Source organism: Oryctolagus cuniculus, chromosome 10 (genome assembly GCF_964237555.1).
Source record: "Oryctolagus cuniculus chromosome 10, mOryCun1.1, whole genome shotgun sequence".
In the NCBI taxonomy this organism is placed as follows: Eukaryota; Metazoa; Chordata; class Mammalia; order Lagomorpha; family Leporidae; genus Oryctolagus; species Oryctolagus cuniculus.
Genome location: NC_091441.1, coordinates 23,919,660 through 23,945,113, shown reverse-complemented (window position 1 = coordinate 23,945,113; position 25,454 = coordinate 23,919,660). Strand labels below are relative to the sequence as shown.

The following is a 25,454-nucleotide window of genomic DNA, read 5'->3' as shown; positions in this document are numbered from 1 at the left end:
TGTTTTGATATTTTGGAGTACAAATAACTTAAGTAATACAAATAACATTGAAATCTGAATATTTTTGTAAGATGATGGTATAATTGCCTAGTTCCTAGGAATTTTCATATTTATCCATTTTGAAACTTTTTTTTTTTTTTGTTAGAGGGAGAGATGGAGGGAGGGAGGGAGAGAAAGAATCATCCATTTGCTAACTCACTCCCCAAATGGGTGCAAAGGCCAGGGTTGGGTCAGGCCAAAGTCAGGAGCCTAGAACTCCATCTGGGTCTGCCATATGCGTGGCAGGGGCCTGAGTACTTGGGGCATTTATCCTGATTGTTATGTGTGTTAGCAGGGTGCTGGATTGGAAATGGAACAGCAGGGACTTGAACTGGTGCTCCTTTAGGATGCTGGCAGTGGCTTAACACACTGTACCACAACACACCCTCTCTTTTGAGCATGAAGAAGGAGCTTGTCCTAAACCTTCAAGACATTTTACTACAGCTAATGGAAAGAGCATTGACTTGCTGATTATTTCTTTCATTAACCAACCTAATGACTTTAAACAAGTTCTACCTTTTTGAGTTTATACTTGCTCAGTTCCACTTGATGGTGTAGGACTATGTTAGCCTTTTTGATCTGTATTCTGTTGAACAATAATATTTACAAAATTGTTATTTGTCTTTGATAAGCTCTTCCATGAGAATTTTGAAGAATGTAATTGTTTATAAGCCATTCAATATTTTTTCCCTAAGAATATGGGTTGAGTTTTAAAAATTGTCTACTTTAAAAGGTTTATTGGGAGCTGGCATTGTAATGCGGTAAATTAATCCTCCACCTGCATTGCCAGCATCCAATATGGGTACTGGTTCTAGTCCCAGCTATTCTTTTTCTGATCCAGATGTCTACTATGGCCTGGGAAAGCAATAGAAGGTGGCCCAGGCACTTGAGTCCCTGCACCCACGTGAAAGACCTGGAAGAAGTTCCTGGCTACTGGCTTCTGATCAGCACAGTTCCAGCTGTTGTGGCCATTTAGGGAGTGAACCAGCGGATGGAAGACCTTTCTCTCTGTCTCTCCCTCTCACTCTCTGTAATTCTACCTCTCAAATAAATAAATAAAAATCTTTTAAAAAATTTATTGTATCTAAAAGAAACAAATTTCCTATCCCCTGGTTTGTTCTTCTATCTGCTCATTCACTTCCCAAATGCCCACAACATCCAGGATTGGACCAGGCTGAAACCAGGAGCCAGAAACTGTATCTAGACCTTCCATATCGGTAGTAGGGACCCAAATACTTCAGTCATAATCTACTGGTTTCCAGGCAGTTGGAATTGGAAGCAGAGTTAGAACTTGAAAGTAGATATGCTGATATGAAATGTGGACACCTTAGGTATTATCTCAACTGCTCTGCCATATGCCTTCCCAGCCAGTTAGCACTTCATGGAACATTTAAAGAATAGGTCTAGCCGGCGCCGTGGCTCACTAGGCTAATCCTCCGCCTTGCGGCGCCAGCACACTGGGTTCTAGTCCCAGTCGGGGTGCCGGATTCTGTCCCGGTTGCCCCTCTTCCAGGCCAGCTCTCTGCTGTGGCCAGGGAGTGCAGTGGAGGATGGCCCAGGTGCTTGGGCCCTGCACCCCATGGGAGACCAGGATAAGTACCTGGCTCCTGCCATCGGATCAGCGCGGTGCGCCGTTTGCAGCGCGCTGGCCGCGGCGGCCATTGGTCTAGGTAAAGGTTTGTATTCTAACTCCTAGAGGTGACAACTAGTGAATTAGTGCAGCTGGTCTCTGTAAATACCAGGCCATTGCAAAATTAGGTGAGACAGCAAATTATTTTTCCAATTATTTGATATCATCTTTTTTCTGTGCTGAAGCCAACGTTGACTGACCAACATCAATGTGATTATATTGGTGTATCAGATATATCTAAATGAAAAAAGTTGAAGCAGTAAGTTAAAGAACACAGGAAAATTTAGGAAATTAGAGAAAAATGTGGAGATTCATATTTTATTAATCTATAATATATTTATTAATAAAACATTTTATTAACCTATACCTCTTGTATTTTAATCAATGCATTAGTGAGGATAAGGGAAAAGTGGCAAAAATATTAAGTTTTTAATTTTTTTAAAGTTCTTAACTCTTTAGTGTTAAATATTATGAAGTATTTATGTATGATCAAGGAAGATAAACAGACCTGTGCTTTGTTTTTCAGCTTTTGAAAATCTTGATCACATAAAGCACTCAAACTCCTTAAACTTAGCTAATAGAAGAGAGACTTTTAATGACATAGACTCTGTTAGCCTAACAACCGATGATCTATTAAAACTTCCAGCAGATGGATCATTGGCTTTCACTTCCGTCCGACCAGGTCACCGAGTAGGCAAGAAAAACAAGAAATGCATTGGAAGACTGGGTTCACTGAACACTGAACAGAATCCAAATCTCCAAGAATCCTCCACTACCATGGGCAAGGATAACTTAGTCACTCCTGTTATATACACATATAAAAATGGAAAACAATGTGGTAGGCTAAAAAACCCAAAACTTGTGAATAGAACTAATAAATGCATTTCTGAATCATCTTTGTCTTTTTCCAAGAAATCGTCTTTGAAGGACAGTTCAGAACACAGCGCTGAAAAGAATTATCCAAGATGGCTCACAAGTCAGAAATCTGATCTTAATGTTTCAGGGATAACTAGTATACCTGATTCCAAATACCCAGTCTGGCTCCACAATCAAGACTTGCTACCTGATGCAAATAGTCAAAGAGTTTATAGAACATTTGAAGAAGATCAATGTTCCCCTAGACATAGTTATCAGGCACAAAGAACTTCTCGGCTTATGAATAAGTCAGATTGTTTTGCATATTCTTTTGAACCCTCAAACTTTTCAGATTCCTTCAATGTTGATAAAGGATTAGTTAATAAATACAAATGTGATTCTGAAAACAGCCAATGTCAATGTGAAAATCCACTTCTCCCAGGACAAACCAAAAAGCCATTCAGTGGTAATACTTTGTTTTTAGTTTTTCAGTTTTATTTTTTTTTAAACCAAAGGAAGAACTGTAATTTGATCCTGTATCTAGGAATTTTTGTTTTATTTTTGATGTAGTGATCTCTTTTTAGAATAGTTATGATCTTCATTTATGTATTATCACTTTATACTTAAAATATCTTGTTTGCTTGAAATGGCATTTTAAAATAAGTTAGTTACTAATGTGTGCATATTCCAAATTACATGATTTCTTGTTAACTTTGTGAGATTTTGTTATGCTTTGCTCTTATTTTTTTTTCTTAGAGTTTTAATATAGTCTTTCAAAATTAGGTGACAAAATTGAATTGCTTATCCTGAAGGCCAAGAGAAATCTAGAGCAGTGCACTGAAGAATCACCAAGGTCCATGGAAAAGGATGACAGTCCTTGCTCATTAGATAAACTTGAAGCAGAAAGATCATGGGATAATATTCCTGTTCCTTTGTAAGTAAGTGACAATGGGAAAACATTAGTTTTCCAGATGAAAAGTACCATGTGAACAATAGATATATTTTTAAAACAGCTTAATTGTAATTAACTGTGATAATAACGTTGTAATTCCAAAGAACATAGCTTCAGGCTTGCCTTAAGTTGATTTTTTTTTAAAGATTTATTTATTTATTTATTTGAAAGAGAGGAGAGAGAGAGGTCTCCCATCTGCTGGTTCATTCCCCAATTGGCTGCAATGGCCTGAGCTGAGCTGATCTGAAGCCAGGAGCCAAGAACTTCTTTTGGGTCTCCCATGTGGGTGCAGGGGCCCAAGTACTTGGGCCATCTTCTTTTGCTTTCCCAGGCCATAGCAGACAGCTGGATCGGAAGTGATGCAGCCAGGACTTGAACCGGGATGACAGCACTGCAGGCAGCGGCTTTACGCGCTACACCACAGTGCTGGCTCTGCATTTTTCTTTTGTTACCACAAGATGGAATAGTGTTTCATAACCTTAGGTACTCATTAACTTCTGTCTATATTATATGTTTATTTTATATGTTCTCTATAAAATACTGATTTATATCTTAATATGAAAGAGTAGAACGAAAGCACTTTTTTTGCAAGTAGAAGAATGTTATGAAATTATTGTATATTTTACTCTAAGCTCTACCCTTGTTTCTTTCCATATATTAGAGTTATCCATTACTTCTCATTTACATTTCACCTTCTCTTGAGTTGTTACTATCCTTAAATGATGATGCATTTTCTTATGTGGTCTATTGTTAAATTTTTGTACTTTCGGATATTGTTTTCATTTGCATGCTTAATGTTACTATGATACAGTTTATCAGAATCATTTAAAAGCTCACTTACATAGCTTATAATGTATGTAGGAGTTAGAACTGGTCGCTTACATAGGAGAGTTTAAATCTTATAGCTGTTATTTGTGCTTACCAGAAATACATCATGGTAACTCCAGATTCATGCCATAGGCTCTGATAATTGCCTTCAGTTGTCTTAATAATTTTAAAGTTGTTGTATTCTTTCTTGATTACTTCCCAAGTTGAATATCTCTTCACTGAGTGTATACACTGGCTGTAGTTCCTGTTTGACATCCTGTCTGCCAGTTTCTTGATGTGAGATGTTATGCAAGTTATTTCACTTAACTTTGGAGATAGAGAAATAATAGCTATTTTGGGGTTATAACAAAGACTCAATTGATTAGAAAATGAATATAAAGCTCTTAGGACAGTTTCTGACTAGGGTGAATTCTCTTATAAATTGTAATAGTGATGATAACTATCCAGAATATCTTTTTTCTCTTTTTAGCTTCATTTCTCAAGTTATTTTTTTTAAAGATTATTTATTTGAAAGGCAGAATTACAGAGAGGCAGAGGCAGAGAGAGAGAGATGGGGGAGGAGATAGAGAGAGAGAGAGAGGGAGGGAGAAAGGGAGAGAGGGATCTTGCATTCGCTGTTTGACTCCCTAGATGGCTGCAGTGGCAGGAGCTGCACTGATCCGAAGCCAAGAGCCAGGAGCTTCTTCTGGGTCTCCCACGCGGCTGCAGTGGCCCAAGGAGTTGGGCCATCTTCTGTTTCCCCAGGCCATAGCAGAGAGCTGGATCAGAAGTGGAGCAGCTGGGACTCAAACCAGTACCCATATGGGATTCTGGCACTGCAGGAAGCAGTTTTACCTGCTACGCCACAGTGCTGGTCCCTCAAATTATTTTAACATTGTCTTTTTTTCTTTTTTTATAACTTGGGTTATGAACTCATTCAGTGCTTAATTCCTCCCATTTTTATTTCTGAATTTCATTTTTATATCAGTTGGCCTGTGTAAAGTATCATAGCCTCAGTATTTTTAATTGGACCCAAAATGAGTGAACAAGTAATACCCAAGTTATATCAGAAATGTATGTGTAAAGTTTTTGAATGCATTTAATATATGTTGTAATTAAATGATATAACTTGTGGTTTATATAATAAATATTATCAGTGGTTTGGACCAGTACCTTGTATACAGTAGTTCTCTTTTAGAAGATGGCATTCACATTGTGCTAGACGTGTTTGTAGATAAAACTAATGATGGACTGCTAAGTCTCAGTTTGAGACTTACAAATTGTCAGTTTGTCATTGGGTTGAAACAAAATTGATTAGAAAGTACTAGCTGTGGTATTCTGAAAGGTAGAACCAGATAATTGCTTTTTAAAGAATGTTTTATTGGGTGCTGGTGCTGTGGCATAGCGGGTAAAGCCGCTGCCTGCAGTGCCGCCATCCATATGGGCGCTAGTTTGAGTCCTGGCTGCTCCACTTCCTATCCAGGTCTCTGCTGTGGCCTGGGAAAGCAGTAGAAAATGACTCAAGAACCTGCATGGAAAGACCCGTAGGGAGCTCCTGGCTCCTGGCTTCGGCTTGGCGCGGCTCCGGCCATTGTGGCCAATCGGGGAGTGAACCAGCATATAGAAGATCTCGCTCTCTCTCTCTCTCTCTCTCTCACTCTCTCTGCCTCTCCTTCTCTGTGTAACTCTGACTCTCAACTAGAGAAATAAATCTTAAAAAAAAGAATGTTTTATTATGAAAAATTTCTGTTAATACACAAGTAGAAGAATAGTATAGTGAACCCCTAAGTATGGACCCTTCTATCTTGAACAGTCAGGTAAATGCTTTGTGATATCAGTGGGTAGATATATATACTGTTGATGAAGAATGAGGGAAAAGAATATCTGGAGTGAGAAAAAGCATATAAGTTACACCTCAAGTTTGTTAAAAAAAGAAGTGGTGCTTATTAAGAATAAACAATTAGCATTGTGACATTTAAATGTTATAAAAGTATTAGTATCTGAGTTCTTGAGTAACAAACACTTTACATTGTTACATAAGAGAGAGACTGAATTTATGTCTGTGATTAATAGAATTTGATTTGGGGAACATTTGATTTTTGCCTAGGATTTCCATTCCTCTACTACTCCTTGTGTATCAGTGAAGTAATATTTATTGACAAGTCTATTAAATGTACCAGTACATAAAGACTTAATTCAATTAATTTTTGTAGTACCTCTGCAAGATAAGTGGGACTACAAATGTAGACATTGACGTTCATCTAAATAAATTACTTGAGGTAACATACTGAATGGAACTGGGATTGATCCTAAGGACTTTAATTTCAAAATTAATCATTTTTCCAATATGATCTGTTTTATGTTAATACCAGTTTTGGAGAGGAAGTCTGTCCTGTTGGCTTGGAGTGAGAGAACATGTAATTGTCATTCCAGTGGAAACTCTTAGGAGTTCATGGAGGTTTTTTCTTTGTTTTGTTTTGTTTAATTATCATTGGCTCACTAACGGTGTTTAATTGAAAAAATGTATTACTTATTTGAAACGAGTAGGTTTTGGGGCATAGTCTGTAGTTGATGGCTGGCTTGTTTGGTTGAGGACTGGTATCTTGTTTCTTTATAGTTATACTTTTAACGTTGAGAGAAAAGCAAGGAGGTAGATAGGGATGGATTCTGGTGTCACTTTAGGGAGAAGATGGGGTAATTGCCATGTAGCATTAAGACAATCATATCTATGATGATTTTTTTTCTTGGTAACCACTTGTATTTAAATGAAAATATTAAAATTATATACTGCTTTTTAGAAATGGAGAACTTAATTGCTGTCTTGTATCTTTAAATCCTGTGTAGCAAATCTCCTGTTCCTGTTAACTCTGAACATAGTCCTCCACAAAGTTCAAGGGCCAAGTGTGTTAATCACGTCCTTGAAGACTTCTTAAATGATGATGATCAGGTGGGTAAAGTTAAATCTTAACTTACTAAAAGAAGACTTAGGACTGTTATTTAGATATTTTTCAAAGACCTAGATCATTTCCCTAACACATATCCATAAATCTATCACTCCTTCTAGGATTATTGATAGTTTATTTTAGTATTCTAAAAACAAATAAATTGGGATTGAGTACTAGTTGTTTATTTTATTGTTGTGAAGTTTCTTGAGCTCCTTATATATTCTGAATATTAATCCTTTATTGGATATATCGTTTGCATTTATTTTCTCCTCTTCTGTCAGTCACCTCTTGATTTTTTTAATTGTTTCTTTTGCCATATAGAAGCTTCTTAGCTTGATGTAATCCCACTTGTTGGTTTCTGCTTTTATTGCCTGTGCTTCTGGGGTTTTATCCAAGAAATCTTTGCCTAGGCCAATGTCTTGCAGCATTTCCCCTTTGTTTTCTTCTAGTAATTTGATGGTTTCAGGTCCAAGTTTAGATCCTTGATCCATTGTGAGTTGATTTTTGAATAGGGCTTGAGGTAAGGGTTTTGAATCAAGCTTTGACATGTGGAAATCCAGTTTTCCCAACACATTTGTGGAAGTGACTGTCTTTTCTCCAGGGAATGTTGTTAGCTTGTTTGGTGAAGATTTGTTGATCGTAGGTGTGTGGGTTAATTTCTGGGGGTGGTTGTCTATAAATAACTTCACCTGGGTTCTGGGTATGAGAAGATGCTGAGTTACAATTTTTATTTCTTTAATTAATTTATTTGAAATGCAGAGAGGCAGAGACAGAGAGAAAAAGGAGGGGGAAAGATCTTCTATCTGCAGGTTTACTCCCCAAATAGTTGCAGTGGTCTAGGCTGGGCCAGGCCAAAGCCAGGAGCCAGAAACTCTGTCCTGGTCCCCTACATGGGTGGCAGTGACCCAAGCACTTGAGCCATCTTCTGCTGCCTTCCTAGGCACATTAGCAGGGAGCTGGATCCAAAACAGAGCAGTTGGAACTTGAACCAGCACTCTGATATGGAATGCTGGCATTGCAAATTGCAGTATAACCCACTGTGGCAAAACACCTGACCCTATAATTTTGATACTTTAAAATACTTTATTGACATGTATTGTTTGGAATTTTATATTAGTTTAATATTTGGGAAAATATTACAAAATAAAACCTTTTTTTTCTCCCAAATGTTAATGGTAACCTTCTACCATTATTTGTTTTTACTTTAGAGTTGTACCCTTTCTGGAGGCAAGCACCATGGTCCAGTTGAAGCACTGAAACAAATGTTATTTAATCTTCAAGCAGTACAAGAAAGTTTTAATCAGAATAAAAGTACCGAGCCGGAAGAAGAGATTAAGCAAGTAAGCACAAGCTTGATTTACTGATTGAGATCTGTGAGTTTGCATAAAGATTATTGCCTACATTAAGATTGCTTCCTACATAATTTTTTATAGCTACTTGTAGTCCTGTGTTAATAAATGTGCTCTGTCTCAAATGTAGAGTTAACAACTCTTTTTTTAAGAAAGTAACTTACATTTAATACTATTAGATATTTACAATTTTTTTTAGTTTGGCAATGATTGTTCTATTTAGTTTGTGATTATAAATCCAACTTCTTATTTAGATGTATGTTGCAATGACAATATGAAAGGATTTTTTTTAAAAGATTTATTTATTTATTATTTGAAAGAGTTACACAGAGAGGAGAGTCAGAGAGAGAGAGAGAGAGAGGTCTTCCATCTATGGTTCACTCCCCAATTGGCCGTTAGGGCCGGAGCTGCGCCGATCTGAAGCCAGAAGCTTCCTCCAGGTTTCCCACGTGGGTGCAGGGCCCAAGGACTTGGGCCATCCTCCACTGCCTTCACAGGCCATTAGCAGAGAGCTAGATCGGAAGAGGAGCAGCCGGGTCTCAAACTGGCACCCATATGGGATGCCGGTGCCTCAGGCCAGGGCATTAGCCCGCCGTGCCACAGTGCCGACCTCAGTATGAAAGGATTTTAAGAGTTTTTTTTTTTTCTGATCTAGAGAACTTTTTTTTAAAGTTTTTAATAATGAATGCATTTTTTCATAGATACAATTTTATGAATACAGTGGTTCTTTCCCCCATATGCATCCTCCCCCGCAACTCCCATCCCACCTCCTTCTCCCTTTCCCATCTCCTTCTTCATTATGGTTCATTTTTAGTTTGACTTTTTATACAGAGGACCAACTCTATGCTAAGCATAGACTTCAACAATTTGCACCCACGCACACACACAACATATAGAGTAGTTTGGGAACAAAATTTGCCTCGATTCTCATAGTAGAACTCATTAGGGACGGAGATCCTATATAGGGAGTAAGTACACAGTGACTTCTGTTGTTCCTTTAACAATTAACACTCTTATTTATGATGTCAGTGGTCACCCAAGGCTCTTGCCATGGGCTGCTAAGGCTATGGAAGCCTTCTGTGACCATAGACTCCATCGGTATTTGGACGTGGCCATAAGCAAAGTGGATGTTTTCTCCTCCCTTCAGAGAAGATATCCTTCTTTGATGACCCTTTCTTTCCACTGAGGTCTCACAGAGATCCTCTGTGTAGGATATTTTTTGCCACAGAATCTTGGCTTTCCATGCCTGAAATGCCCTCACAGGCCTTTCAGCAAGGCCTGGAAGCCTCAAGGGTTGATTCTAAGGTCAGAATGTTATTTACAGTGAATGTCATTCTAGGAGTCTGCAGTGTGGACTGCTTCCCATATTGGACTTTCCTTCTTTTTTAATTGTATTATTATTACCTGGCACTTGATGTTATTTATATGATTGCTTTTACACTTAAACCCATCTATTTGTTGACTTTTACATTTAATATGATCATTTTAACAGTTAAGATGGCATTTAAACCACCAATTTTTATGGGTTTGGAGTCCTGTGACGAGTTTTTAGGCTGTACCCTTAGAAGTAAATCTGTAGGACTGTATACAGAATTAAGAGTTGTTTTTTAATGTCCTGCAAAATTAATCTGTGTGGTACAACTTCTTGTAGCTATATTTGGGCAAGCCAAGAAAAGCTTTTCAACATTGAACTTCTCCATATGTATATATTTTCATATGAAATTTAATTTTATTACCATGTGTTTATTTGCTCTTCTGGACATAGTTTTATAAAGGTTTATTTTAGAATTTTTTAAAATTTGTGTATTTTTAGGAATTTGAAGATCTGATTCTGCTCTGCACTATTCTATAAGGGATAAATTTTCTTTTAAAAAATATAGTGTGAAAGAACATTTGAGAAGAGTTTATATTCTCCCAAGTCTGAGTGTATTTTTTAATTGTGCTACTTACTAATGGCAGCATTTATACAAATCACTTAATTTTTGTAGTTTCCTTTTCTTTATTAATTTATTTTTAATTTATTAAAATTACATACATTTTTGATGTAGAACATATTTTGAAATATGTGTATATTGTAGAATGGCTAAATCAAAGTAACTGACCTGTGTACCACATCACATACTTATTTGGGAATGAGAAAATAAAATCTACTCTTAGCGATTTTTCTAGTGTACAGTACATTGTTAATAACTATAGTCACTATGTTGTACCGTAGCTCTCTCAACTTACTCCTGCTAACTAAATTTTTTAGTGTTTGACCAATATATCCTTAACCACACACCACCCTCTCCCTGTTAGCCACAATTTTACTATTTGCAAGTTTGACTTTTTAGATTTCATGTAAGTGAGGTCCTGCAGTATTTGTCTTTATACCTGTCTTATTTCCCTTACCAGTTTCTTCTCTGTAATGAGGTTTTTGAGAAGGTAAACTGAGACAGATTACCTGAAGTATGGAGTCTAGGGCTTGGTACCTGGTAAAACACTCAATAAATGATAGCTCTTTATATAGTCATTGTTATTGTTTGGTATAGCTTTATGAAATTCAGTTTTCATTGTAATGAATAGATCAGCTCTTGGGAACTACCAAAGCCTATTCATTTAAACTGTATTTATTTTTTAAGATTTATTTATTTATTTGAAAGGCAGAGTTACAGAGAGGCAGAAGCATATGGAGAGAGGTCTTCCATTTGCTGGTTCACTCCCCAGGTGGCTGCAATGGCAGGAGCTGTGCTGATCTGAAGCCAGTATCCAGGAGCTTCTTATGGGTCTCCCACATGGATGCAGAGGCCCAAGGACTTGGGCCATATTCTACTGCTTTCCCAGGCCATAGCAGAGAGCTAGATCGATAGTGGAGCAGCTGGGACTCAAACTGGCGCCCATATGGGATTCTGGCACTGTAAGCAGAAGCTTTACCCGCTATGCCACAGTGCTGGCCCCAATATTCATATGTTTTACAAGAGTACTTTAGGACAACTGGAAGATGAATCTAAGTGAAAGTAGTTGTACTATTTTTAGAAAAAAAGAAAATAAAATTATTTAATGCTTCTTTGAAAATTATTTGCTAGAATCTGTAGAAGTACAGAAATGTTTTTACTATTCTTATCACATTTTAAATAACATTTTATAATTATATATTTTTTCATGTTTTTAATATTAGATTTCAGAAGAGGACTTCTCTACATTACAGTTGAAGGAAAGTATGATTCCCATTACAAAGTCACTTCAAAAGTAAGTATTCTTTACTAATATGTATACAAATCTACCATAGCCATTCCTTTGACTGAAATCAGGTAATTCTAAGAGTAGATATGTATTAGTCATATTTAAGCCATTTTCAAGTGTATAGTTCCATGGAGTTGACAGCATTGACATGCTGTACAACCATCACATCTATCACCAGAGCATTTTCTTTTTTTAAATCATTTTAAAATTTATATGAGGGAAACAGATTTCAAGTATTTCATATGTACAGTTTTAAGAACATAATGATACTTCCCACCCTAGCCTCCCTCCCTGCCTCAGTTCTACCCTCCCTTCTTCCTTTCTTATTTTTGCAATGGCATACTTTCAGTTTACTTGAAGCTTAACCTTCCACTAAATGAAGAAGTCAACAAGCAGTTGAAAAACCAGTGTTCCTCAGGAGTATAGATAAGGACTATAAACAATAATCAAATCTCAAGATGTCAGTTTCATTCCTTTTTTTTTGTACTCTGTATATTAGTTACCACAAATCAGGAAAAGTAGAATCTTTTTGGGTCTAGCTTATTTCACTAAGCATAATGATCTCTCTTGCATCCATTCTGTTGCTAAAGACAGAATTTCACTATTTTTTTATGGCTGAGTAGTATTCCGTTGTGAGAATATACTACATTTTCTTTATTCAGTTGTCAGCTGATGAACATTTGGGTTGATTTGATATCTTAGCTATTGGGAATTGAGCTGCTATAAATATGGTGGTACAGTTAACTCTTTAATGTGCTGGTTTCATTTCCTTTGGGTAAATTCCAAGGAATGGAATAGCTGAGTTATATGGTAGATTATTTTCATATTTCTGAGGAATCACCATATCATCTTCCATAATGATTATACTAAGTTACATTTTATTAGGGTACTTTTTCACCACATCTCCCCCAGCATTTGTTATTTTTTGATTTTTGCATGATAGCCATTATAACTGGGGGGAGGTGAAACCTCATGGTAGTTTTTTTTGCATTTCCCCGATGGCTGGCAGTCCTGAGCATCTTTTCATCTATTGACCATTTGTATTTCATCCTTTGAAAAATGCCTGTTCTTAGCTCGTTTCTTAACTGGATTGTTTGTTTTATTGTTGTTTAGTTTCTTGAGCTCCTTATATATCCTGGATTTTAATCCTTTATCAGATGTATAGTTTGCAAATGTTTTCTCCAATTTTATCAGTTGCCTTGTTACTTTGTTGAGTGTTTCCTTTGCTATGCAGAAGCTTGTTAGCTTGATGTAATCCCATTTGTCTATTTTTGCCTTTATTGCCTGTTCTTCTGGGGTCTTAACCAAGAAGTCATTGCTGATGCCAACATCTTGCAGTGTTTCCCTGATGTTTTACTTTAGTAATTTGATGATTTCAGGTCCTAGGTTTAGATCCCTGATCCATTGTGAGTTTTGTGTAGAATGTAAGGTAGGGATCTTACTTCATGCATCTGCACGCAGAGCTACAATTTTCCCAACACCGTTTGTTAAAGAGACTGTCCATTCTCTACAGAGTGATTTTAGCTTTTTGTCAAGATTAATTGGTTGTGTATGTGTGGTTTAATATCTGGTGTCTTTAATCAGTTCTGTTGGTCCATGTATCTGTTCTTGTGCCCAAACCAGACTGTTTTGATTATAACTCCCTGTAATACATCTTGAAAGATAGTATTGTGATGCTTCCAGCATTCTTTTTGTTTTTCTAAGATTTATTTTATTTGAAAGGCAGAGTTACAGAGAGGGAGAAATAGAGGAATCTTCCATCCACTGGTTCAATCCCCAAATGGCCGCAAAAATCAGGGCTGAGTCAGGCCTAAGCTAGGAGCTAGGAGCTTTATCCAGGTCTCCCACTTGGGTGCAGAGGCCCAAGGACCTTGAGCCATCTTCTGCTGCTTTCTCAGTAGCATTATCAGGAAGCTGGATCAGATATGGAGCAGCCGGGACTTGAATTGACTGCCATATGGGATGCTGGTATTGCACATGGCAGCTTAATCCATTACACCACAATGTCAGCCCATCCAGCTTTATTATTTAAGATTGCTTTAGCTATTGAGTCTCTTGTGATTTCATATAAATTTTTTTTTAAAGATTTATTTATTTACTTGAGAGGTAAAGTTACTCAAAGAGAAAGAGACTCAGAGAGGTCTTCCATCTACTGATTCACTCCTCAAATGGCCGCAAAGGCCAGAGGCCAGAGCTGCGCAGATCTGAAGCCAGGGGCCTGGAGCTTCTTCTGGGTCTCCCATGTGGGTTCAGGGGCTCAAAGACTTTTGCCATCTTCCACTGCTTTCCCAGGCCGTAGCAAGGAGCTGGATCAGAAGTGAAGCAGGCAGAACTTGAAACAGTGCCCTTATAGGATGCCGGCACCACAGACTGGAGGCTTAACCTAATATGCCATAGTGCTGGCCCCTTTATATTGTCTTTCTTAGATGTGAGAACATCTTTGGTATTTTGATTGGAATTGTATTAAATCTGTAAATTGCTTTGAATAATATGGACATTTTGATGATGCTAACTCATCTAATCCATGAACATGGAAGATTTTTTCATCTTTTTCCCTGTCATTTTCTATTTCTTTCCTTAATGTTTTGTAATTTTCATTTTAGTGATTTTTTTCACACCTTTGGTTAAATTTATCCCAAAATATTTAATTTTTTGTAACGATTGTGAATGGGACTAATCTTAGAAGTGCTTTCTCAGCCATGGCATTGTTTATGTATACAAACGTTGTTAACTTTTGTGTGTTGATTTTGTATCGTGCAACTTTGCCAAACTCTCTTCTGAGTTCCAGTGGAGTCTTTCAGTTCCCCTAGGTATAGAGTTATATCATCGCAAACAAGGATAATTTGACTTGACTTCCTCCTTTCCCATTTGTTTCCCTTTGATTTCTTTTTCTTTTTTTTCAGAAGGCTTTTTTTTTTTGACTGGCAGAGTGGACAGTGAGAGAGAGAGACAGAGAGAAAGGTCTTCTTTTTCTGTTGGTTCACCCCCCCCAATGGCTGCTGCAGCCGGCACACCATGCTGATCCGAAGTCAGGAGCCAGGTGCTTCTCCTGGTCTCCCACGTGGGTGTAGGGCCCAAGCACTTGGCCATCCTCCACTGCCTTCCCGGGCCACAGCAGAGAGCTGGCCTGGAAGAGGGGCAACCGGGACAGAATCTGGCACCCCGACTGGGACTAGAACCCCGTGTGCTGGTGCTGCAGGTGGAGGATTAGCCTATTGAGCTGCAGCGCCGGCCTAGAAGGCTTTTATTCAATGAATACAAATTTCATATGTACAGCTTTTAGGAATATAGTGGTTCTTCCCCCCATTCCCACTCTCCCACCCCCACTCCCATCCCATCTCCTACTTCCTCTCCCATTTCATTCTTCATTAAGAATCATTTTTAATTGACTTCATTCCCTTTGATTTATTTTTCTTGTCTTGGCCAAAATGTCCAGAACTATATTGAATAGTAATGATGAGAGTGGGTATCCTTGTCTTATTCCGGATCTTAGTGGAAATGCTTCCTGCTTTTCCCCATTCATATGTTCCTTTGATTGTTTTGGGGTATGTTTCTTTTCTTTTTTTTTAAAGATTTATTTACTTATTTGAAAGTCAGTTACACAGAGAAGTGAGAGAGAGAGAGAGCTCTTCCATATGTTGTTTCACTCCCCAATTGGCCGCAATGGCTGGAGCTGCACCGATCTGAAGCCAAGGGCCAGGAGCTTCTTCTGGGTCTCCTGTGAGTGCGGAGGCCCAAGGACTTGGGCTATATTCCACTGCTAACCCAGGCCATAGTAGAGAGCTGGATGGGAAGTGGAGCAGCCAGGTCTCGAACTGCTGATCATATGGGATGCCAGTGCTTCAGGCCAGGGCGTTAACCCACTGAGCCACAGAGCCAGCCTGAGTCATGTTTCTTCTACATCCAATTTGCTTAAGATTTTTATCATGAAAGAATGCTCTGTTTTATCAAATGCTTTCTCTGCATCTATTGAAATAATCATATAGGTTTTGTTCTTTAATTTATTTCCCTTGTTACCAGGCACCTTGTTTGGGTGAGGGAAGGCAGTAACGTGCTGTCCTTTCATAGGGTTATGTGGGTATCCTGCCCTCTTACTACTAAAGGATGGACTCTGGTTAGTGAAGATCATAAGGTTCTCTCTCAGGCAATATTACCAGTGGCACAACTGCTGCAAGTTCCTTTAACCTCACTCCGAGAAGATGGCTTTCCCACCAGCCACTGACTGCGGGGCTTGCTAACAGTGTACTGCTTGCTCTGCTGTGTGGTTATACTGTCCCTGTTGGTCCACAGAGTCTCTCTTCTCTCTGTAGACTTTCCACTGCAAACTTCTCCCCTGTTCTGGTATCTTTCCGTGGTCAAAATCATATAATTTTTCCTGTCCAGCTGTCTTGGATCTCCCTAATTTCATTTTTATAAAATTAATTATGTTTTTATTTGTGAAGCAGAGAGATACAGAGTGCTCCCATCTGGTGGTTCATTCCTCAGTTGCCTGCAAAAGTCCTGAGCCGTGGCCAAAACTGGGATCTGGGAATTCAGTCTAGGTCTCCCACATGGATGGCAGCAACACAACTAGTTATCATTACTGCTGCCTCCCAGGATCTGTACTAGAAGGAATCTGGGGTCAGGAGCCAGAGGCAGCTATTAAACCAGGGCACTATGATGTGAGATTTGATGTCTCAACTGCTAGGCCACATGCTCAACCTTACTTCAGTTTTTAAGGTGAATGACAACTCAGTGTTGTAACACTACCCTTAAATTGATATTTTCCCTAGTTGCCTGCTTTTCCACTTTTTTAGAGAAGAAAATGAAGGATAATTCCTTCCACAATTTTAACCATGTTTTTTTTACATATGTGGGGAGCAACCCGGACTGGACTGAGTTACTGGAATTAAGACTTATTCTATGCATCTGCTCTCCCACAATGTGGCGCTGGGAGAGGAGCGTACAGCTTCTACCCAGCTGCCTCTTACCAACTTGATAAGCTGAAAGAGCTGCTCCTGATTGGAGGAGAGCAGCGTACTCGGCGTGTGGGCAGCCGAGTTAGGATTGGCGGAGGAGGACTATAAAGGAGGAGAGAGACGGCATGCACCAGGAACATCTAAGGGGAACACCTGTGCAGCCCCCGAGAGAGCCGGCCGGCGGTGTGCCGCTCCCCCGCGGAAGTGGGGAATGTGGCAGGGGGAACCGCCCTTCCACGGAGGTGGAAGGGGTCAGCAGCCAACCCGGGAAGAACCAGCAGCAAACCCGGGGAGGGCCGAGCAGACGAAAGAACAGCGCAGGGTCCTGTGTCGTTCCTCCACGAAGAGGGGGAGCGACAACATATACTTTTGAAATAGCAGTCATTGTCAGATAGCTACTTCCCTAGGTAGATTGTTTCAGTCTAAGCAAGGTAGATAGAGATGAAATGATGTATAACCAATGTGGAGGATCTATTTTTCCCATTATTCTGCATACCTTTTCTTCCCTTCTCTTTCATCCTGTACCCTTCCCTCCTCTCCTGGCATTGTTTTCAAAAGCATAGAATAAATTACATGGGAGTAGAAAGATCTTTTATATTGAATCACAGTTAGGAAAACAATACAAATTTTGGTGTGATAATATGTATTTCTTTAGCGATGCATTTTAAAAATAAGACAGTACATTTAAGATGTAAGCAAGTTAAAATACATTTTGTAAAACCATCAATTTGGAGGTTTTCTGTATAGCTAAACTGTGGAGTGGTCTTTTGTTTGTTTGTTTTCTTAAAGATTTATTTATTTGAAAGAGTTAGAGAGTGACGAGTTTCTGTCCACTGATTTACACCTAGAAGGCTGCAACGGCCAGGGCTGGCCCATGCCAAAACCAGGAGCCAGGAGCTTCATCTGGGTCTCTCGCATGGGTGTCAAAGGCTCATGCATTTGGCCATCTTCCAGTGCTTTTCCTAGGCTCTTAGTAGGAAGCTTGTTGGGAAGTGGAGCAAATTGCACCCAATGGGATGCTGGCATTGCAGGCGAAAGCTTTATCTGCTCTGCCACAATGCCAGCCCCTTTACTTACCTCTTTCCTCCTGTGGATCAACATTTAGAGAAACGGATTTTTGGGAAGCATGAATGTCTGGGTTATCAGTGAGACCTAACTGTTTTCTGGATGAATAGTTTGCAGAAAGTTGGCTAATAGGTGGCCATTTATATCACGTGCATTTCTAGACAATAGAAAGAGTAATATCACAAGTGTTCCAGTAAATTTAATAACTCTTATGGGGCCAGCGCTGTGGCACTGTGGGCTAAGGCCCTGGCCTGCAGCGCTGGCATCCTATATGGGCGCCGGTTCAAGTCCTGGCTGCTCCACTTCCGATTCAGCTCTCTGCTAAGGCCTGGGAATGCAGTAGAAGATGGCCCAAGTGATTGGGCCCATGCACCCACGTGGGAGACCCGGAAGAAGCTCCTGGCTAATGGCTTCAGATCAGCTTAGCTCTGGCTGTTGCGGCCATTTGGAGAGTGACCCACTGGATGGAAGACCTCTCTCTCTCTCTTTCTCTCTGACTTTACCTCTCCATGTGACTCTGTCTTTCAAATAAATAAAATAAGTCTTAAAAAAATAACTCTTACAATATTATAACTTTTAATTTTGAAATAATCATGAGTATAAAAAGATACTTTGAGATAATTTTGCAGTGACTATAAATGATATAAAAATATCTGAATTCTGTGGAATATAAAATCACAGATATTGATCTGTTTATATTCATAATGGAAGGAAACTAACTTACAGAGAGTGACTGGTGAAAATAAAAATACTGGGGCTGGCACTGTGGTGTAATAGGTTAGGCCTCCTCTTGCAGCACCTGCATCCTATTTGGGCATCTATTCAAATCCCAGCTGTTCCACTTCCAATCCAGTTCCCAAGCAGCGGAAGATGGCCCAAGTCCTTGAGCCCCTGCACCCATGTGGGAGACCTGAAAGAAACTGGGCTTCTGGCTTCAGCTCAGCCCCCTTGTGGCCATTTGGGGAGTGAACCAGCAAATTGAAGACCTCTCTGCCTCTTCCTCTGCCTCTTTCCAATGCTGCTTTTCAAATAGATAAATAAATTTTAAAAACAAACAAAAATACCATCTTCTCCTTCAATTTCACACACCCTCTAAATCCAAAGAATCTATGTCTCCATGGATTATAACCCTTTCTCTTGGGACTTGTAATTAATAAAAGTAGGGCTCTAGTCACTTGCCCTTTTCTTTATCTTGAATCACAGATAAATAACAATCCTGAAAAGAAAGTAAGGCCAAAGTGTATGTAAAAATTATCTTTTCTTCTGGTAACTGTCTCTTTCAGAGGAAAATATTCTTTAGGGAAAGAGATATTACTATCGGACATAGAAATGATACTTTTTAAAATTGTTAGTTGTTATACCTCTAATTGTGATGAGTTTTCATTTAGAAAATGAAAGTAAAGATCTCAAAAATTAACTGAAGTTTCCAAAAAAGGTAGACAAATCCAGATTCTTCTCTCATTACATCTGAGTTAAAAAATATCCAAGAAGTACAGAGAAATAGCTATACCTACAATAATTAACATTACTGGCATTCTCTTATCTCCTTGTTCTGGGTAAAGTGGAAAATGTATTTTATTTAATATACATTTATTGAGCCTTTACTGAACAAGATGTCTTCAAAAAGTTCATGGAAGGTCCGGCGCTGTGGCATAGAGGGTAAAGCTGCTGCCTGCAGTGACGGCATCCCATATGTGTGCCGGTTGATCCCAGCTGCTCCACTTCCAACCCAGCTCTGTGCTATAGTCTGGGAAAACAGTGGAAGATGGCCCAAGTCCTCGAGCCCCTGCACCCACTTGGGAGACCCGGAAGAAGCTCCTGGCTTTGGATTGGTGCAGCTCTGGCCATTGCGGCCGATTGGGGAGTGAACTGGCAGATGGAAGACCTCTCTCTCTCTCTCTCTTTGCCTCTGCCTCTCTGTAACTCTGCCTTTCAAATAAATAAATAAATCTTTAAAAAAATTTATGTAAAATGCATGTTATGAAAAAAGTATGCATGAATTTCAGATTTTTTTGCACCAAAAATGTAATTTTAATTAATTCCATTTTCCACAAACTTTTAAAAGTACCCCTCCCATGTTAGAGACAATAGGGTATTATAATCACTACTTCTCAATTTATAAATGGAAATTACTAACATTAGAGGTAACCATGAACATCCTAAGTATTATCTTTTTTTCTTAGTATCTCTTATTTATAAAGATCTGAAATAGGATTGATTAATTGACATTTTCTTGGGTGGCTTCCAAGGAGCTGAAAGATATGGGAGAGAATAACTAGAAGGATATGTTTGGGAGGAAGCTTGAAAAGTTAAGGGCCTATCCCTGGTTTGTTTGAGGAATGATTTATTTTTTTCCACTGAGACCTGGTATGCAATCCTGGCTTTGTTACAGAAAAATCAGGTGTTAGTATAATATCCTTTATTCAACCTTATTGGAGAAGTCAGAAGTGTGACTGACTCTTGAGTGCTCTTTAAAATAATTTCTTAAAGTTCTCTTGAGTGTAAATGCTAAAGATGGATTTCATATTTCGTTTCTTAAGTGATATATACACAACACACTCAAAGAAGAGGTTATTATTTCATAGAGCTGTGAGGAGAATTACATGGAAAAAATGTTTTCAGTGTGATATCAATGATAATTATTATTGTTTCTTATTAGGATTCTTGACTGAGAAACTTAAAAGCTTGAATGTCAAAAATATAATTTTCTGGGGCTGGCACTGTGGCTCATTTGGTTAATCCTCTGCCTATGGCACCGGGATCCCATATGGGTGCCAGGTTCTGGTCCTGGTTGCTCCTCTTCCAGTCCAGCTCTCTGCTGTGGCCTGGGAAGGCAGTGGAGGATGGCCCAAGTGCTTGGGCCCTGCACCCGCATGGGAGACCAGGAAGAAGCACTTGGCTCCTGGCTTTGGATTGGCGCAGTGCCGGCTATAGCGGCCATTTGGGGGGTGAACCAACGGAAGGAAGACCTTTCTCTCTGTCTCTTTCTCTGTCTATAACTCTACCTGTCAAATAAAAAAAATATAATTTTCTAAGTAAATGTTTATAGAACTGTAGAAAAATTATTTTAACTTTCAGCTATTCAGATCTCAAGGTTGTTTAAGAGGTGATTTTCAAAATTTTGTATTTATATTATTCTGTAAGTTAGTTTCTCGTACTTTCTTTGAAATTAATAAGCAATGTAACTGCCATTTCTTATTGTCTCCATTGGCTGTTCAGTCCTTAATATTGTTTTACAATGTGTTTTGTACTTTTTATGAAGGGCCTTACATCATTTATCTCGCCTGAGAGACCTGGTTGATGATACCAGTGGGAAACAGTCACCGAAAATGTGAAGAGGAAAATAAATCTCACTATAATAAATAGTCACCACAGAACAAATATGTGTTTTTTTCTATTACCTAACCTGACTATATAATAATATGCTGTACATTATTCTGTGCTTTGTTCCAGTATTATATATTTTAAAAAACTAAACTTGAAAATGGCCATAGGTTTTGTGAGCTATCCTCATTTTGTACCAAAATATTTGTATACTGAAGTCTTACTTCAGGTCAACAAATGTTTAATATCCAAAGATGGATTATGCGTGTTCTTGAAACCTACCTGGACTTAACCTTCAGCATCTCATCATTTTGTCATCTGGTGCTGGATCATTAAGAAACATTCTGATCTCTGTCTCAGTTCTCTTAAGTAAAATTTTTTTCATAGACTTTCAAGCAGATTAAGGAATATCAAAATAGTTGTGATTCTCTCATCCATATGGAAGTCTGTTACTTCTAAGTTTTCATAGATATTTAAGATAATGTTTTTGCAAACGACATGAATTTAACCTTGGGTGATGCTATGATATCTCCTCACTGAGTTAATACTTTAATTATGTGTAAGATAATCTCAATAATACATGACATTTTAGGAATCATTCTTGGGGGAGATATTTGAAAATTTATTTTGATATTTCCCAGATATTAGTTTAGATATTAAACTAAAATATCTAAACTAATTGTTTATGAAATAAAATGAATATGGAAAATCTAAAAGCAACCATTTTAAAGCTGTTTTGTAAGGGTCCAACTTTTTAAATCCACCTGTAGTCTTTTTGTAAAAGTTATTTTTATTTGAAATGCAGAGTTAGAGGGAGAGGCAGAGAGGGATCTTCCACACGTTGGTTCACTCCCCAGATGTCCGCAACTGGCAAGGCTAGACCAGACTGAAGCCAGGAGCTTCATCAGGGTCTCCTTCATTGGTGGCAGGGATTCAAGTACTTGGGCTGCTTCTGCTGCTTTTCCAGGCATATTAGTAGGGAGCTGGATCAGAAGTGGAATATCCAGGACATAAACCTGTACCCACGTGGGATGCTGGCATTCCATGTGGCAGCTTAATCCACTATGCCACATTGCCAGCCCTGTTTGTAGTCTTTAATGTTTGTCATTAGCTGGAATTGAACAGAGTTCTATAATTTAGCAGTTTCTACCAAGGAGGTATTCTTTCTTTCCTTTTTTAAAGATTTTGTTTATTTGGAAGAGTAGAGCTAGAAGAAGAGAGAGACAGAGAGAGAAAGAGATATCTTCTATCCGCTGACCTGCTCCCCAAGTAACTCCAACAGCCAGGTTTGGACCAGGCTAAAGCCAGAAGCCAGAAACTCCATGTAGGTCTCCCATGTGGGTGACAGAGGTCCAAGTATGTAGGCCCTCCTTTGCTACCTTCCCAGGCATATAAGCAAGAAGTTAGTTGGGAAGCAGAGCAGCCAGGACTTTGGCACTCTGGTATGAAATGCTGGTGTCATGAGTGGTATCTTAATGTGCTGTACCACAACACTGGCCCCAAGTATTATTTCTGATAAGTGGGGGGCATCTTTACGAAAAAAAAACTCTAAAATTTAAGTCATAAAGCATTGCTGATACAACATATTAAAATATTTTTAAAAAGCCTGATGAAATTTAATAATTGTATGTTACATGTATGTATATATATATTTTCTGAACTAACGCTCCTGTATATTTCTGTTAAAAAGATTAGAATTAATTTTGATAAAATTAAATCCTTTTTAAGTAAAAAACTAAACCTTTCCATATTTAACACAAAAAGGAAAATTAATGCTCTACTGGTAGATGTTATCAGATTTCTTAAAGCATTAGTTAAACCGTAACATTTTAGAACAGAGGGTGTTTCTAGAAATGGGAGCTATAGCCAGGTCAGTGCCATTCAGACTCACTACGGCATCACTTTCTGGAGATGCTACCCAGACACCAGATACACTACGTGTAGTCAACATAGAACTAATATGCAATTGTTACCTCATGTCCTCGTCTTCTTGGCCGCCTTTAGAATTTGTCTAAGAGTGAATTTTACTTGGCCTGGAATATGGCTCACCCAGATCTACCTGATGTTTACTCACTCGAAAGCTACATTTTTAAAAGTCATACATACTTTAATCCTCAAAGTAAGTCTTGATTTAGTTGTACAAGCTGTTTGCTGTAAAGCAGACCACATTCAGTAAAACAGAATGTCAGTGGTGAAAAAAGCAAACAAATTTTGCTAAGTGCCTGTTAAACTACCCAGAACAATATTGTAAAAACCTTACTGGTCAAGAATTAAATAAATAAATAAATAAATGCAGTGTCCATTCCACCATGTTTAACATATCCTATAACAGAGGTATTAAATGGCGGTTTAATTATCTGAAAAAATATTCTTTGACCCAAGGTGCTTAGGAATTAATATTCAACAGTAAATCTGTTTAGCAAAGATGCTGCCATTTGGTAAGGTGTTAATTTGTAGTATTTATGTGTGTGTGTGTATTTTGTGAAAGTTAATTCAGAAAATCTAAGGGATAAGTGTTTTAGAAATTCTCTAAAGAAGTAATTTAATTACATGGTTAATATCAAGATTTTTTCCTTGAGGTTTCTGGGTGGAGGCAATAATGTAGACTGCTAAGTTGAGAACTTGAAGCTGATAATGAGAGCAATTAATTAAAAAATTGCATTGGGGTTGTAAATTGTATCTACCATTGCTCTCTTAGGTGTAATGAGAAAATGTTATATAGAAAAAGTTAAGAAATTTTAATAATGTGTTTTAAATTCTTAATTGTGAAAAATATATAACAAAAACTTAATTACAAAAATTATGAGATCAAGTGTGATCATTATGTGGCATCAAGACTGAAATGTATTGTCTTTACTATCAATAAGAATTCTTTCAATTTTTTATGACATTCCATTTCAGCTTCATTGATGTTTTTACCCAAATTGAGTAATTATGTCTTCTTGGGTTCATTTTTGGTATATATCTCTGTTGTTTCTTGTCAAAATTTATAAATACGGGGTGTATTTTGATATTGTTTTGTATGTAATAGCTTATGATGATTTATTTTTAAATTACATGTAGTTATAACAAAATGCTTCCCAAAGATATATCATGAAAAGATTCCTTATTTTCTCCTGTGTTTTGAATACATGGAATTCCTTTTGTAGATTTGTCTTTGTTTTTTTTTGTCCCACTTGTCACTCTTCAGTGTATCCCATAAAACCTATTTGTTGGAGTGCTATAAAGCTATGAATTTGTCAAAGTCCAGTAATATAGAAGAAGCCAAAAGAAGCAAAAGGCCAATAAAATTGATAATTTCTTAACAATTTAAGTTTCTTCAAATGTACAAGTCTGTCTCTCTGTTCTATGTGTAGATTGGATATTTCAAATCTTGTATGTTGAATTGGGTTTCAGTTTCTGTCATTCAGTGACTGAGGGTAAAGTTAGGTCTAACCAGAGTACAATTATAGCAGGTTATTATGATTATCCTTCATTCACTTTCTTCCCTTTTTTTCCTTTCTCACATACATCCTTAATATTGTTTTTTTCTTATTTATTTCCAAATTGCTGTAGCCATATTGCTTTACTTAGATTTTCCCAAACTTTCCATGTATTTTTTGCCTTTGTGTATATTATTATCATACTTTAAATGTGGGCTTAGTATCCCTTATTTGAAAGGCTTGGGACTAGAGCATTTCAGATTTTGGAATTTTTTGGTTTTTGGAATATTTGCCTAGACTTTACTATTTAAACATCCCTAATCTGAAATCTGAAATGCTGAAATACTCCAAAATCCCAAAGTTTTTGAGTATTTTGTTGGCATTCAGATTTTTAGATTAGATATGCATAACTTGTACTGAATTCTCATCTTTTGTTTACAGCTTACTTTTATATTTCTTGAAAGCTCTGACCAAGTCTTGCATTTTCCTTTTCTAAATGTTTTAACTATCCTCCTCAAACTCTGGTAGGTTGGCTGCATTTTTCTTCCCCTGTCACTCATTTAACTTTTGTATTTCTTGTTTGTTTTTTTTTTTTTTAAGATTTTATTTATTTATTTGACAGGTAGTTATAGACAGTGAGAGGGAGAGACAGGGAGAAAGGTCTTCCTTCTGTTGGTTCACTCCCCAAATGGCCGCAACGGCCGGAGCTGTGCCAGTCTGAAGCCAGGAGCTTCTTCCAGGTCTCCCACATGGGTGCAGGGGCCCAAGGACTTGGGCCATCTTCTGCTGCTTTCCCAGGCCACAGCTGGATTGGAAGAGGAGCAGCCGGGACTAGAACCAGCACCCACATGGGAAGCCGGTGCCACAGGCGGAGGATTAGCCTACT

At 38.1% G+C, this 25,454-nt stretch overlaps 2 protein-coding genes across 3 annotated transcripts in view; both read left to right on the top strand.

The window, feature by feature from the left end:
• C10H18orf54 (chromosome 10 C18orf54 homolog) overlaps positions 1 to 25,454 on the top strand; it is a 48,107-nt gene that overhangs the window by 363 nt on the left and 22,290 nt on the right. Inside the window, exons 2-7 of one of the 2 annotated variants that reach the window (XM_017344190.3) lie at positions 2,196 to 2,990; positions 3,308 to 3,458; positions 7,128 to 7,230; positions 8,437 to 8,568; positions 11,735 to 11,805; positions 21,085 to 24,454. In XM_017344190.3, the coding sequence (XP_017199679.3) occupies positions 2,196 to 2,990; positions 3,308 to 3,458; positions 7,128 to 7,230; positions 8,437 to 8,568; positions 11,735 to 11,805; positions 21,085 to 21,157 (1,325 nt within the window). In that variant the 3' untranslated portion in view covers positions 21,158 to 24,454. Of the gene's footprint in view, positions 1 to 2,195; positions 2,991 to 3,307; positions 3,459 to 7,127; positions 7,231 to 8,436; positions 8,569 to 11,734; positions 11,806 to 21,084; positions 24,455 to 25,454 lie in introns of those variants that run through there. The other variant, XM_070050172.1, reaches the window with a different exon arrangement.
• Positions 8,502 to 25,454, top strand: part of LOC115333218 (legumin J-like) — a 68,750-nt gene continuing 51,797 nt past the window's right edge. Inside the window, exons 1-2 of the mRNA XM_051851093.2 lie at positions 8,502 to 8,568; positions 11,735 to 11,805. The gene's annotated coding sequence lies outside the window, so the exon portion shown is untranslated. The remainder of the gene's footprint in view (positions 8,569 to 11,734; positions 11,806 to 25,454) is intronic.